General features: G+C 37.1%; 1 protein-coding gene across 1 annotated transcript in view; it reads right to left on the bottom strand.

The window, feature by feature from the left end:
* Nucleotides 1-446: 446 nt before the first annotated feature.
* Nucleotides 447-16,702, bottom strand: part of GPR26 (G protein-coupled receptor 26) — a 29,339-nt gene continuing 13,083 nt past the window's right edge. Inside the window, exon 3 of the mRNA XM_007053059.3 lies at nt 447-8,798. Coding sequence (XP_007053121.2) covers nt 8,567-8,798 — 232 coding nt within the window. The 3' untranslated portion in view covers nt 447-8,566. The remainder of the gene's footprint in view (nt 8,799-16,702) is intronic.

Genomic DNA, 16,702 nt, shown 5'->3' on the forward strand with positions numbered 1-16,702 from the left:
AGGTATAGGCCTGTCACTTGCAAGTGGCCAAAGATAGACTGAGGTACAGGTACGGCTTATCTCCCCAACTGTAACATGGTGGGAACCAGCTGAAGTCACTGCAGGATTGAGGATTTGATTCCTAATTAGTACACCTGTGGTGCTCATAATGGATGAAAAAGTATATCCTTATCACCAAAAAGAAAAGGAGTACTTGTGGCACCTTAGAGACTAACCAATTTATTTGAGCATAAGCTTTCGTGAGCTTATGCATCCGATGAAGTGAGCTGTAGCTCACAAAAGCTTATGCTCAAATAAATTGGTTAGTCTCTAAGGTGCCACAAGTACTCCTTTCCTTTTTGCAAATACAGACTAACACGGCTGTTACTCTGAAACCTATCCTTATCACCGTGTACTTAGCACCAGCTACCTGTTAATAAAATGAGATCATTTTATATCATTGCAATCACATGAAAATAAACAGTCTCCATCTTTCCAATAAGCAAGAGGCAGATTTTTTAAATGTAAACTTTTATATCAAAAATTGCTCGCACAAGTTCATTTAATAATAGAATCACATTGTATAACAGAGTAACAATATCCATATATATTTTTCTGTATTAACAATTAACTCTAGATAATAAAAATATATTACAACGTTTGATATGTATTCACAAAGCACAAGCCATTGTAAACAGAACAGGCAGTACAGGCCTCTTGTTCAAAAATATGTAAGTAAGTTAATTACATTGGTCTTTAATCTTTTTTTTTTTCTTAATTCAAGGTACTATTGTAACAAAGTTAGGATGTCTGTCAATCTGTCTTTACACAAATGATTCAGTACATCTGAAACATAAATAGGACAAAATGAAAAAAAGGAGTATATCATTTAGCCTACCCGGGAAATTGGTGTTCTTATGTACATAGCAGTCTTGTTCTGTTTTGTTACTCGACATTTATAGGGATGTAAATTTCCTCAATGAAATTTAGAAGTATTTTATTTATTTAGCTATTTTTCTGAATAAATAGTCCCTATAAACACACAGTATTATTGAAGAAAAAGGAGTTTAAAGAAGTCCAAATATAAATTTAAATGATATGGCACATTTTAATGCTGAAGAAGTCAACATATTCTACGGGTACAGTAGCTGTTAACTGTATTTCAGAACTAACTTACATCAAACTTGCTAGGTACTAGTAGACATGGAAATAATCATCTTTTATATTTATGGAAACATAAAGGCCCAGTCCTTCAAACCTTTAGTCAAGTGGCTGAATCTTATGCATCCAAGTAGTCCCACTGGGACTTAAGTAAGGGTTTGTGTGATCGGTCCCATAATCATTGTTGATGATTGTTTGGCAAAAAATCTAATCCTGAGGAAAAGTTTTTTACTGAACTTCATCTGGAAACATTGGCAATATGTTACATTCCTGTAAGAATTCAGAAGTTATTCACTAGTGACTGCCAAGTCTATGAGATTTTGTTTTCTAAAATGATCTTAAGAAAATAAAAACATAATGGAAAAAAATCTGATATTTAGAAAAATGCCCTGTATCTAAATAAAGATAAATCAAGGCACCTTTTAGTTATATATTTCTCTTTTCCAAGGCAATTTGTGATACTGAATTTTCAAATATCTCCTCTGGGGAAGCCCCCTTGATTCTCTTTAGTATAGCAGCTCCATTTTCACACTTTCTGGTTAGAAGGTTTACTGGGATGAGCTTGGGGTTGGGAGTTAGCATACCTGGGTTCTGTTTTTGACACTGCCACTGATCTGCTGTGTAACCTTGGGCGAGTCACTTAATTTTGTTTTGTAACAAGTGACCGTCCATTGCTCTGGATCCTTTCACAGTTTAACATCTCTGGGCCTCAGTTATCACATCTGCAAAGCAAGGATAATAATACTTTTTAAAAGGCTTTGAGATCTGAAGATAAGAAAGCTCTATAAGAACCTAATACAAAGACCATTGAAAGCAACAGGAGTCTTTTAATTGACTTCAATGGGCTTTGGATCAGGATCCATAAGAGCAAAGTAATTAAAGTAAATCCGACTATCTGTAGTGTAAACAGAATCAGGCTCTCTGTTAGTATTCTTATTATTAGGGTTGTGTTTGCATTTTCATTGTAAAGCACTATTTTAGTTTTTCTCTAGGAATTCTGACTGGGCTGAAACCAAAGAAGTGGTTGGTGGTTTTCTAGTATTCTGGATAAATACTGGATATTTTTTAAGCTCTAGGTATACAAATAACTGGAAGATAGTTTTCCAGCATTTAACAATAATTACAACATTAGAATTTTTTTCAAATACAGCTTTTGTAGAGCATTAGTCAATTATGTGGACTTGTGCCTTTTGGGTACATTGAAACCATGTGCGATAACACTTCTTAAACAAAGTTTCATATTTTTACTACACAGAATTACGGCACATGCATGGTATAGTACACATGATATATTACTAACCATGTATTTGCTTTTCAATACACACATTCTTGACAGTGCAATTAGTCTATCCAGCCAATCATCTTCATTATAAATATAGATATATACGATAAACCATAACAACCATTAGCAGTTTGTTAAATCACTATGCCTCATTTAGAAAAAGTAAACCCTAAATACATATTTACATGATACACAGCAATGACTTTGGAGGCCAGTAGTAGACGTTTTGTACAGACCTTAACAACTCTTCCTACCATGTGAACTCTTATACATCTCCTTGAGGGACATCTTTCTTTTTTTAGCAGTATATTTTAATAAAAAGTTCACACACAAGGACTAAAAATATCATCAGTGGCCTGACATAAACCATAAAAAGTAATTTAAAAAAGAATTAAGGCTAACATTTTATCCTTAGCTCACTCCTATGGATCTGAGTATTGGAGAGATTGCTAAAGATGTAGGCCCTGATTCTGCAAACACTTAAGCACATGGCTAGTCCCTATTAAAATACATGCATAAGTATGTGAAAAATCAGGGCCTTACTTGAGCTTTTGTATTGTATTACATGCTCAGTAATAGTGATGGTAGGGTGACTTAGATGGAGTCTCTGGCTTTTTTAAAAAAGTTTTGTTAGATTATCTGAATTTAATGTTGACTGATGATTCCAGTGCTGAGTGGGCAGCGAACAACCTCCAAGATGTTGTGTTCAATACACGCACTATGCAAGTTGAAATTGTATAGGACTAGATATTCAAAACCTTGGATGCTTGTCATGTTTAAAACTTGAGTAGTAAATTAGTGGGAGGTGACCAACAAGAGTTTGGAGGTTAAGTTTTAGATAAACATTTGGCTGTTTAATCAGACTGTCCAAGCCACTTGGGTTTACAGAATTATTCTGAAAATCTCTGGAGAACAGATTCTCACAAGGCCAAAATGTTTCTGATCCTCAAAAGAGGGCTTGGTTTGGCCTGTGAGAATAGTTTTGGTGGAAACTTGAACTCACCTGAAAACATGGGCCACTTGGGTCCTCCCAAACTCCCTTTATGTAAATATTCTATGGACTTGAATCAATACTGTTTACAGAGCCAGTGTCCTCTCCATGTACTCCGCACTAGATGGATATTCAGGTCAGAACCTCCTACATTTACTATTAGACAATCTTTTGAGGGTTGAGGAGTGGGTTGTGAATGACCTCTTTCAGGTTTCAATAGGGAGACAAGGTGACACTGTCCTACTGCAGATATTGGGAGCACTGCCAGGAAGGATCACTTTCAGAGAACTTTTTTGAATATCTAGTTCCAAAAAAGTTGGGAACTGCAGCCTCTCATAACAGGTCTGATCCGGGACCACTGAAATTAGAGGATCCTTTCTCATTTTACTCAGTGGGCCCAGAAACAGACCCTACATACCTAGGGCCAGAATTTTTTAAAGTATTTAGACCTTAAAGATGCAGATAGATACCTAGTGGGATTTTCAGAAGAACCTAGATACTTATGAATGGAAGTTCGGTGCCTAGACACTTCTGGAAATCCCACTAGGTGTCTATCTGAGTCTTTCAGCACCTAAACACCTTTAAAAATCTGTCCACAAGAAATTTTATGGTTGGGTTAAATAATATCTAACCAATCATAAATAGGGCCAGATCCTTACCTGATATAAATCAGCATAGCACTATGGAAATGAATAAAAATATGATGATGTTATGTGAGCTGAAGATCTGGCCTTTTTATTCACTGGAATGGTCAGTTTCAATCTCTTATTGTTTTTCGCATTATTAACCCAAATACACCCATTTAAATGCTATAAGTGTCCGTCAAAGGACAATGAACATAAAAGAAGCTCATGCTTTAAAAGCATATTGGGCTAAATTTTCATAAATAGCCACCCAAGTTCTGTCTGCAAAACACAGAGTTGCACATGGGAAGATTGGTAATTGGACATGCATGGGGAAAATGGATATAGAATATGGAATTGTGAATTTAAAAAGCAAACTGCATATTGTACAGGCAGTTATGCAACTTTTGTAGATGCAATACAAGGTTTACTGAGCACATTTTATGCACACTTTTAAAAAAAATATTCAAATAGTTTAAAATAACAACTGTACATAAAACATACATACACAGTTGCGCTTCCGACAGGAAGACTGCAATTCCGCTTCATGGTGAGAGACAAAGTATTGTGCATTCCATTTGCCATCATTATTCTAACTCACTGGAGCGAAAGTTTCATATAGTGTATGTGATAATAGACACATAGTAACTTGCATGTACATTCATCACTTAGGCACATATTTTAGAAAACTTTGCCCATTGCCTATAAGAATTCAGCTTAATATCTAGCACTTAATGAGCCACTGAATCATATTTCTAGCATCCTATAAAATATCAGCAAAATGTTCAGATATTACTTTTATTTTGTATATTGAATCAGTTTATTGAGCACCAGCATTTACAGCTCTAGCTTGTCTCCCATGCTAGAAATATGGTAATGTGTCAGATATCTGTATCAAGTTTAAAAAAATGCAACTATGAGGAAATTAAATTTGCTTCTCTTATAAGGTTAATTGTAGAAGAAAGGCACCATGAAAGAAAGATAAATTGCTACACAACATAGAGGGGGAGAGATTTATTGCTCATGATGACACATGAATCAACCAAGGACTGAGTGTGACAGTTGTAATGAAATAAACCTGTCTATATTCTTCTCCATCTTTTACTAGCCACCTTAATAGTTCTAGTAAAAGTTGGCTCGGAAGTCATCTCACTCTTTTTGAATGATTGCTCTTTTTAAAAAGTTAATCTCTATGGGGACAGTATTGAATATTTAACCAGTCCTATGGTGGTTCTGCATGCAAACCTCCTATTGACTTAAGTAGCAGTCCCATGCACAGACTGACAACAGGAACAAGCCTTAAGACAGCGAGTTGCAATTTGCTTAAACAAAGGTGATCACTATGGAACATACAATTATCTATATTATGCCCTTTACAATTTTTAAACTGACTATCAGCTGTTAGTCATTCTCCCCAACTCTTGTCAGAAATACAATCAGGCCATTAAAATATGTCCTTAAGAAACAAATATTGAACAGGATGTTTCTACTTATTGCACCTGAGAAAATCATGTTAAGCCCGATAAATCAAATTATTAAGATGAGGTAGACAATTTAATTTGGGGGGAAGGGGCTAAACTTGGGGTGTTGGATCAGAGGAAATTTATTTAAATTCCCTAACTTTTTATGTAGTTATAGAATTGATTTGACTACTATTAATAGTTAACATGAGAATATTTATTTACAGTGTAGCTATCAATCTCTCTTGTTTAATATTTCATTTTTAAAGTATGTGAATGTTTGTTTACGTACACTTCACTATAGAAGAGAGATCTTCATAGAGCAATGGCTAAATTCACCATGGTTCTATGCAGGCAATACCCACATGGATTCCTGGGGCCTCATCCAAGGCCAATTGGAATTAGTGAAAAGATTCCCATTGACTTCAATGGGCTTTGGATCAGGCTTTTGCTAAAGCCTCAACAATAGACATTCTCCCAAGGTGCAGGAGGTTGAAGAGAGCATCTACAACCTCCCTTGTCTGGGTGGGACAGCTGTAAAGGACCAGTGTTTCCAAAAAGTGGACAAAGCTGCTTGGTAAATGTGCATGGCCAAACCACCTGGGACAATACCTTTATTTAGCCTATGAGCCTCTGCTAATGGAGCCCATAGATAGGAATAAAGTTCCCCTCACATAGCAGAAATATAAGGGAGAGCAGTACCATTGCCTACCTTACTCCAATAATGCATTTGAGCCCTTCAGTGCAGAGGGCCTCATCAGCTCAATATGGCCCTCAGTTTCATATTTATCTGCAGAATATGAACAGAGCAAAACAATTTCAATCTCATCAAGGACTTCAACCATTATTGGAAGATGCCAGTCGTAGAGAGACGGCAATCATATGAATGAAGGTATCTCACTATATTCATTCAATTCCAGGTGTACTCTGGGCACAAATCTGCAATCATATCATCACCAAAACATTCAGCTAGTTTTGTGGAGCAGATTACTTTAGACCGAACACTATCCAAATCTATTCCTTGACAATTAATTTTTGTTGTGATGTAATTATGCCTTTGTATTAAGTTCCTGGACTGTAAATCACTTTCTGGAGATAAGTGTGCAGGTCTGAGGCAGAATTGTGTCTCTTTATCAGAAAAATTGACTAAAATCCACCAAGAAGCATTATCTCAGTATCAGAACACTTTGGTTACTGGCACAAAGAGTGAGTTTATAAAAATCTTGTTGATATATTTAACAAACATATATACCATATTAGGTTTTTGAAACCAACTGAGCTTGACTTAAAATTAATCTCGTGTCATAATGAGGACATCATGTGCTACCAATTAACTTTAAAATTACAGTAACAAAAATGAGGATTGATTGATTATTGTTCTTGTTTTTCTTTTTTACACATCAGTTAACTGGCAAAACATTTGGAATGTACAGAAATAATCTTATGCCACCTTGGTTTTCATTGAATCAAAAGGACAATTGCTGATAAGCTGATAAGATTCAAAATGATCAATGAATATAATTCTGAATGAATGACTGGATGATGGTTTCAGGGTCAGATATGTATGTGTCACTTAATTATGAAGTCATCTACTGACTGTTATAATTAAAGGATAAAGTCAACTGAATAATACTTACAAAACAGAATTGTGCTGCCCTGAACTCTAAGATTCTTATGCGAAGTACTGAACCAAATGTAACATACAGAATGAAGTCCCCATAGAAATATTGTACACAGGATTGTCTTAATTTTGTCTGAATGTTTTGCCAGTTTGTGTATCTGCATTAACAGCTGACTGAATTGAAAATGCAGTGATTTTTAATGACAGAGCTGTTCTTTAATAAAAGACTGAGAAGAAACCATACCTCTAAAAGACAAATGGGATTAGCTTCAAATCTGGGTTCAGACTGAAGTCTGCAGCTTGAATCCAGCTCTATAAGGGGCTAAATCTAATACCCTGAAATTTGGGAAGTTCAAATCTTGATCCAGAGTTTGGACCGCAAATTTGGGAGAATTTGGATCCATGATTTTTGGCCAAATCCATTTCAGCTTTGGGCCTATCTCTACTTCAAACCACCTCCTACTTCTCCCCCAAAACAACTAACCATCAAAACCATAACAATTTAAAGCTTTTCATGATTAATAAAGTTTCAGTGAGGAAAATAATTAGACACTCTAAAAACTTTCTGGGAAATGAGTCCAGTCCTGCAGTCATTGGGTAAAATCCTTCCCCATCCCTATACAGTTCAGACATGTAGGAAAGGGAGTTGGGGGAAAGGGACATAAGTACCCTGACCTCTTATCTCTGTATACCCTTTGGAAAAGTCCTCTAGAATTTCTTGGGAAGGAAACCAAGAAGGTTCTATAGAAATTACTCTGAGAACCTACAGGATTTAATAAGGAAAGATGGCCTTAACTGAGCCATCCTCTAGCTCTCTATAGAAGACATCATTCTCTATTCAGTTCTACAGGATAGTTCAAAAAAGCATATAGAAAAAGGACCTCAGATACTACAGCAAAGGGGCCACATAAGTATATAGGTAAACAGACAGATAATTTTCTATTAAGCTTTAACAAGATTTTCAATAGGGACCTACTCAAGCAGCCAGGTTAGCGTCATTCTGTAGTTCTAGCAAGGGGGATCGGGTGGAGCATCATATAGAGCCAGCAACATGTGCAAGCCAGGGATGCACACTGCAGCTTTTTAGAGTCACTTTAAAATGGACCCTGCAGCATTTTGCTCCTGCCACTTCTATGGCTCCCTCAGATAAGGACAGGGTTTGACCCATTATGGATGCATCACCCCGCATTGAAGTCAATGGGATATTTGTGTTTGGAGAGCCGGCAGGTTCAGGTATCAATTACAACACTTCATGTCAAAAGAAGGACATGTGAAGCAGCCAGCTTCACTCTGAAAGTTGTTACATGGGCTGCTGATGAGGTGCAAGCTAGACTGTGAGCTTCAGTGAATAACTTTCATGACCATTGCTAGTTAATGATAGCTACATGTTACTCCCCCACAACCCCCTTGTATTCTTCCATCTTTCGTGGAGATTCCGTGCCAGCTTCCTCATTCAGTCATTTGCAATATACTCTGATTGTGTGATTCGCTTGTGAGGGCTGAGGAATTTATGGAGCTTCTTTTAAGAATCTTGTTTATTATGTCCTTCCATGTCTTCTTGTACTGGTGTCGTAATAAAGAGTACACAAAAGGGTCTGAAACAGCTTTGCTGTAAGCCAAGCACTTGGAAATGACTCCCCAGTGAGAACTGATGGGGACTACAGATGATAATTCTACCAGTCTGCCAAGAAACAGGGAAAAGTGTTACTGAGAGAGAGACATAACAGTACAGATGGAAACAGAGCAAACTGCTAGTGGTACACCAGTTGGATCAGGGAGGGGAATTTTCTTTGTATTGTTCAGTTCTTAACAGAGCAAGGGACTACAATTTCAACATAGTCCATTGGTTCTACATACAGCTGCCTTTATTATAAATGGAAGTTACATGCCTACCTTCGTGTGCAGGTTATCAGAGGACTATAACTGGATGACCAGTTCTGTGCACAACAAAACAAACCTACACAGACCAAGTACCAGTTGTACTGGTTTTTATGTGGTGGTTCTTTATTGTGAAAACCACATTCTACACACAAGCCATATACAGCTGCCTTCTTGGGATCTTGAAGTTACCAAATGATAGCATCAAGAACGGAAAACAGCATGAGCCCACCTCCCCAAGATCTTTAAACTAAATGCAGAGGCCAAATTCTCATGATTTACTCAGTCCTTTCTCAGATAAGCCTGCATTTAGTGTAGTCTGCAATCCTGAGGAATCATCTCTGGATCTGACCTGAGTAGATATGTTCACTATATTGGGCCACATACAGCCAGCTGTAAGTAAATGCATTCCACTGGCTTCAATGCAGTTGCATCCACTTGGAGCAAGGCTATGTTTACTGTTCAAGCTTGATTTTTGTAAATATTGATATGAACATGACTTTACTTGTATGAGCTCTCCCATCTGGTAACAAAGCGAAAAGAAAACAAAGAAGGTTGATTTAGAGCAGATCCCATTCAGCGTGGGTCTCAGACTGAGCATTTAGGGACCTCACACAAGTCTTAAGATACATACCAGATATTCAACAATTATTCTTTGACTTGCTAGGCCATATCCTATCTGTATGCCCATCCTGAGAAGGTGTAATGCTTTCTTTGATCTCTACTGGGATGCTTATCCCTTTAAGTCCTTGGTCTAGTAAAGGAAAGCATGAATTTACACTTCACTTTTTTTCAGAAATTATTTTGAATAGTGGTGTATCATCAGGTTCATGTTTATTATTGGTTTTGCTTAGTTACAAATTAATTAATTAAATGAATACAGTCTTCACTGAAAATTTCCTATTAAATATCATGCTATTATCACACAATCACTTGTGCACAACAAATTAATCTCAACTATTACAAGAACCTTTTTCCAAATTGTATAAAATAATTTTCTAAATATTGTCCTAAAACCTTTTTTAGTGTGCTCGAGTCCAACACCGAGAGGAGTGCCATTGCTCAGGCTAATGGATTGCATGTGTAGAATACTAGCCATACGTCTACATGCAAAACAAAAACAACCTCCCCCACCCCCAAACACAAAGAACTACTGCAGTGAGTCTGAGCCCAGCTAAACTAACTGGGGCTTGAACTATGGGTCTAAAAATATCAGTGTATAGGTTCCTGCCCAGGCTGAAGCCTGGACTCTGAGACCCTCCCCACTCGATGGGTGTCAGGACCTAGGCTCCAGCCCGAGTGGGAATGTTTACCCTGCTATATTTAGCCCTGTAGTGCAAGCCTCATGAACTTGAGTCAGTTGACCCAGGCTCTGAAACTTGCTGCTGCAGGGTTTGTTTTTGCAGTGTAGATGTATCCTAGATCTTGAAGGATGGTAGTTCCTGTAATGCTCTTGATAACTTTTGTATATTAGACATTTTGGAAATCTTCCTGTTGTCACAGAGGAACCATATACCTCTTCCTGTTCTTCTGGACCAACTCTTGAGCAGCCTGGCTAATGACCCTAGATGGTAGCAAGTATCATGAGTGTTATCTATCTGGCTCTAAAATAATCGATGACCCATCCAATTTCTATTAAATCTAATGGAGAGATTCCAATTGTCTTCATTCAACATTTGATCTGTCTCTAAGAAAAGGGGGCAATGTGGGAAAATTCATCACTGAGAGATCATCTGGAGGCTAATATTAGAGAGATGTTCTGAATTACTAAATAGTCATTTAATGGAAAAAAATACACATTTGCAATATAGCAATGCAAATTTTTCAAAGCAGCAGGAAAAAAGAATTTCTCAGCTAAGTTACTTCAGTTTGTGCTGATTCAAATACAAATACTTCATTTTGTGATATTTCAGGCAATGTGACAAAGACAATATTGACTATAGTGCAAGCTTTTCTCTTGCAATGTCTTTGAGAAGCACTGAAGGGCAGTTCTGCTCAATATGTGTCCAAAATTGTTGAAAAACAATTGATTTTTCCAGAACAGTGTTTCAAAAGATGCATGTCCTGCTATGTGAGAATAAAATGCCCTGATTTGCACTGGGAAATTAAATCTTTGCTGAAAGTTTTCAGCAGCAGGTGCCCCTGAACATGTACAGCAAATGGGTTTATTGCTAGTGTTCCTGCAGGGGAAAAAATGTCAGTACTGTTTCAGAGAGCGTGACTGAGGCGCAGTTTATGAAGCAATATTAAAATTAGCTTTGTCTGACTCAATCATCTTACAAATGTGTATGTCTTCTCCCTTGATTTATTAATCTTTTGCTTAATTCCTCTCTGAATCATGCTTTTTCAAGGAGAATTGAGAAGCGGCATGGGCCAAAGTTTACAGCACTGCACTGGGACTGAGGAGACCTCGGTTCCTTAATTGGCTCCGCAACGAGCCTTGGGCAAGTCACGTCACCTCTCTGTGTTTCTCTTTCCCTTCCCACCCTTTGTTTGTCCTGTCTACTTACACTGTAAACTCTTTGGCTTAGGAGCTGTCTCTTACTATGCCCTGGTCTACACTACAAAATCCACACCCCATAGCGATGTAATTATAATGACCTAATCCCCGCTGTAGACAGTGCTGTGTTGATGGAAGAGCTTCTCCCATTGGCATAGCTATCTCCTCTCAGGGAGGAGGAGTACCTATGCCGTTGGGAGAAGGTCCAAGTAGGCGTCTTCACTAAGCAAGACAGAGGCACCATTGCAATGCTGTAAGTGTCGACAAGCCCTATTTGTTTGTACAGCACCTATTTCAGAATCATAGAAATGTGGGGCTTGAAGGGACTTCGAGAGGTCACCCCTGTGCTTAGGCAGGACCGAGCATACCTAGACTATCCCTGACAACTGTTCAACCTGTTCTTAAAAACCTCCAATGACAGGGATTCCACAATGTCCCTAGGAAGCCTAAGTGCAAACCTAACAGAGCTTAATGACCCTTATAGAAAGATTTTTCTAATATCTAACCTAAACCTTCCTTGCTATAGATTAAGCCCATTAGTACTTCTCCTACCTCCAGTGGACATGGAGAACAACTGACCATTGGCCTCTTTATAACAGCCCTTAATGTATTTGAAGACTGTTATCTGGTCCCCTCTCAGTCTTCTTTCCACAGTGCTAAACTTGCCCAGGTTTTTTAACCTTTACTCATAGGTCAGGTTTTCTAAACCTTTTTTCATATTTGTTGCTCTCCTCTGAACTCGCTCTAATTTATCCACACCTTTACAAAAGAGTGGTGCTCAGAATTGAACCTAGTTCTTCACCTGAGGCCTTGCCAGTGCCAAGTAGAGCAGGGCAATTACCTCCTATGTCTTACATGTGACATTCCTGCTAATACATCCGAGAATAGTAGCTTTTTTCGCAACTGCATCACATTGTTGACTCATATTCAATTTACTTTCCACTATACCCCCTAGATCCTTTTTGGAAGTGCTAGCATCTAGCCAGATATCTCCCATTTTGGAGTTGTGTATTTGACTTTTTTTTCCTAAGTGCAGTACTTTGCATTTGTCTTTATTGAATTTCATCTTGTTGATTTCAGACCAATTCTCCAATTTGTCAAAGTCATTTTGAGGCTGTATAATGGAGCCACGATCTCAGTTGGGGCCTGTAGACATTACTGTAATGTAGATATGAATGAAGATAGTTCTATGTCTTTTACACTAGCATTTAAATAGTATTTTGTATGGGGGGGGGTGTTTGTTTATATAAATGGTAAAGTTTCTTAGTGTGATTTTAGATGTGGCAGGAACAGTGAAAGAAAGGGAATGAAGGAGTGACACAGCAGAAAGGTGGACCCCATGATAGAAATTCAGGTAACCATAGCTGGTCATCTTGAATTCAAGTGAAATGTTCCCAAAATCAAAATTTACATTTGTGATAGCTGTACTCTCCAACATGCCAGTTTTCATATTTTTTTATTTGCTGTGAAAACCACTTTTGCTCTCATAGTTTCCCAGTCAATATCATGATGATAAACCTTTCATAAACCACAGGGGGACTTTTCATTTTAAAATCAGTTGACAAACATGCCTTCAATGTCTGCGCATTGCACAGTGTAATTACTTGCACTCTGTGAGCTGTTACTGTCACCTGTTGCCAATACCATGAATGTTTAGATGTATATGAACTAAGACTTAAATTAAATTAAATTAAATGGAATCATTGTCCATGGACAGCAAGTGAAGACAATGTTTGGCTATTGAGTTTAAACCAAAAAGTGCTGTACTGTAGATTAGTTTCCCTTTCAAATAATTGCATATTGGCTATTGCAAAACTGTCAAGTTTCAAATGGGGTTTTCTTTCCATCACACATAACCAGGACCCCTTCATGTTGAAGATTCCCATTAACAAAATTCTGTTCAGGTTCTCTAATCTTTTCTTCATATAGCCATTCTAAAATTGTTTGGTAACAGGCTGTATACTTCTTTCTCAGACAGAGGAAGTGCACTAAAATGTGGACAGAAGTCAAGAGATCATATAGGAGAAGAATAAATCATTCAACCTCTGGTAACTACAGAACACTTTACTGGGTAAGACATTTCATATTCTGATAGAGTTTGATGGAACTTCATTAAATTCAGCGGATGCCTTCAATAACCAAGATGTGAACTTTGTGTTTGACCCTGTGTCAATCAATTCCATGAATTATAATCAATCTTCCCTAAATGCACATCAAGTAGACAGCTGGAGGAAGCAATCCAAGATTCTCTGTTTTTTTTCCTTCAATGATTGAGTCCTATTAGAAATCCCTCACTTTTATCAACAGAATTTTTAGTAGTTTATTAAATTATATTTAAGTGTCCTTGAAACTTACAATTTGCATAATATATAGCACATTATTTTTGACAACTATACATATATATATTTCTATGCCTGTGGTTTTATTACAGATGTAACATATGTAATAAAATCCCAGGCATAGAAATGTACACAGAGCCCCATGCTGAATGTTGGACAATGCACAGATAATTCCATGATGGATATTCAAGGCATATTGTATTTGTCATCATCTTTGAAGGAAGATTTTGTTTCCTATTGATGAGGGACATTCTATGCATCCAGTTTCAATTTTCATGACACATTAGAGCCCCAAAGTGACATTTTCAGTGAAGTAGCATTAATATTTTAGTGCCATCCGTAAATTAAATTCCACAGCATCATCTACATAATTCCAAGTGCCTTAATGCTTCAAAGCTGTAAAACTGTATTTCTTGTAATATTTTGTTAATATTTTAGAATTTTATAATTATTAGAAAGGATGTCATGTAGATAATAAACCTTTTAACTTCACATCCAGTAAACAGGAGAGAATGTTTGTTTAGTTTGAGAATTAAGACATTAATCTCTTAGGCACTCTAATGAAACCCCTTTGTACTAAAGTCAAGTCAGTGCATGCCTCTGTGTCTAAACATTTGTTGTAGTGAAAGCTTTTACTGCAAACACACTAAAGAAGCTTAGACAGTGATGTAGTTCCAACATACTTGTTTTTCAGTGCTATAATTTGAGAACAGTTATAGGAAAAACACAGTATAGAACAGATAGTCTCAAACATTTTATCATTAAACAGTGAGACAAAACACACATTTTCTGGGTCTTAGATGATCATATCAGAACAAATCCATTCATTTTTCAGAAATTTGGTTAAGACTTTCTCTAGTGTATTTCCTCCATTTACCCTGAATTCTTATTGTTTTAGTATACATCGAAGTACTAAGGGCCAATTTCTGCCCTCAGATATTTGCACACAACGCCCATTGACATCAGAATTTGACCTGAATAGTTTCTCATTATATATATTGTACTGCTGAGATCTTTATTTTCAAGGCTTTATCAGAGAGTTTTGGTGCTACATGTTGATTTCTGTGTTAATTGTTGTAAAGCAGCTCTGGGCACAAAGCTCTTCACCTTATTGTTTGGTAAAATGGGAGTCTGTTAACATGATAGGTTTCAGAGTATCAGCCGTGTTAGTCTGTATTCGCAAAAAGAAAAGGAGGACTTGTGGCACCTTAGAGACTAACCAATTTATTTGAGCATAAGCTTTTGTGAGCTACAGCTCACTTCATCGGATGAAGTGAGCTGTAACTCACGAAAGCTTATGCTCAAATAAATTGGTTAGTTTCTAAGGTGCCACAAGTCCTCCTTTTCTGTTAGCATGATGACCTCCTTTTGATAAAGTGCTGTTTTAATAGCCACTGCACTGGATAACCTCCAAAAGTATGAAAATGACTGCTTCTTAGTGATTGTGAGCAGTCTTATTAATAGTCAGTCTTGCTTCTTCACTGTGTGCATGTATCATGACCTGCCATGTTCTGCAAGGAATCAGAGTGACATGTGAATTCCTATAACCTGACCTGTGAGCCCCAGAAGCCATTTTCGCTAGCCATTGTCATATCTCCACTTCACATCAACTAAGGCTTTTAACTGAGACTAGAAGGCTGTTTTTTTCAAAACTGGCCACCCAAAATTGGTTATAAAAATCACATATTTATATGCACAAACTAGCAAATAGGAACCCCTCATGGGAATTCTGTACCCAAATACTCATTTGTACAAACAGGATTTTGTGTGCAAAGATCAGACAAGCAGGTTTGAAAAATGTGGCATTGTTTGTTTGTCAAATGTTTCATGATGACATAAGCGAATTCTTACCTTTTTTGTTTAAAATTTGAGGATTCATTTGTTAGGGCTAGTTTTTGCTGATATTGTGGGATAATTCATTAATTTGGGGCCTGATTATGGACATAGAATTTACTCACATGAGTAAATGCTGAATATTATGTAATAATATGAAGGGCCTAGAGTCTGCAATAGGTGCCAAAAACATTGAAATAAAAATATTTTTGTTTTCCTATTTAAAAGCTACATACAGAAAATAAAGGGACGTGTGAGAATGTTTTCTCACTAATTTTTTTTTAATAGGCATCAGGTTTAATACAAACATGGGGGAAGTACTTTTTCCACACAATGGCAAGTTAAACTGTGGAACTCATTGCCACGGGATGTTGATGGCCAAAAAGTATAACTGGGTTCAGTGAGGAAAGAGATAGAGGATGGTATAGCTAGATATCTAAATATAAAGATATAAGGAACAGAAGCATGAACTAGCAGCATTACTGCAAATCAAAGTATATTAGCATATAAATTAGAAAGGTACAGCTATCATATTATTACATTAGTAACTCTAAAAATACGGACCAAAGTCCTTCAGAAACAAGGAGTATGGGTACATGTCAGTGACTGGAGCTAACAAGGTTTGTTATAAATTAAAGGGGCTTATTCTTAATAAGGATTTAATCACATGTTTCTACTCCAGAGCTAAAAACAAACAGGTGCCTCCAGTACTTGTTTGAATCACTGAAAGTACTGGTTTTTAACCCCAGTTAGGTAAGCTTTTACCTGGCTAAACCAAAAAGTTACTTTGAGATCACCTTATTCTAAACCCAGATTAATCATCACGCCTCATGATTTACAGTTTTGTGGCCTCAATTCAGCAAAGCATTAACCCACATGCTCCATCCCTACACAGCATAGCAGGTAAGCACATATGTAATTGAAGCATGTGGTTAAGTGATTTGCTGAATTAGGAACAGATTGCTGAAAGAGGGCCTGAGTGATTAACATTCTCTTTCCCTGCATACCTTATATTCACTCTTTGCTTAGAAAAAT

The sequence above is a fragment of the Chelonia mydas genome, chromosome 7 (genome assembly GCF_015237465.2).
Source record: "Chelonia mydas isolate rCheMyd1 chromosome 7, rCheMyd1.pri.v2, whole genome shotgun sequence".
Classification (NCBI taxonomy): domain Eukaryota; kingdom Metazoa; phylum Chordata; order Testudines; family Cheloniidae; genus Chelonia; species Chelonia mydas.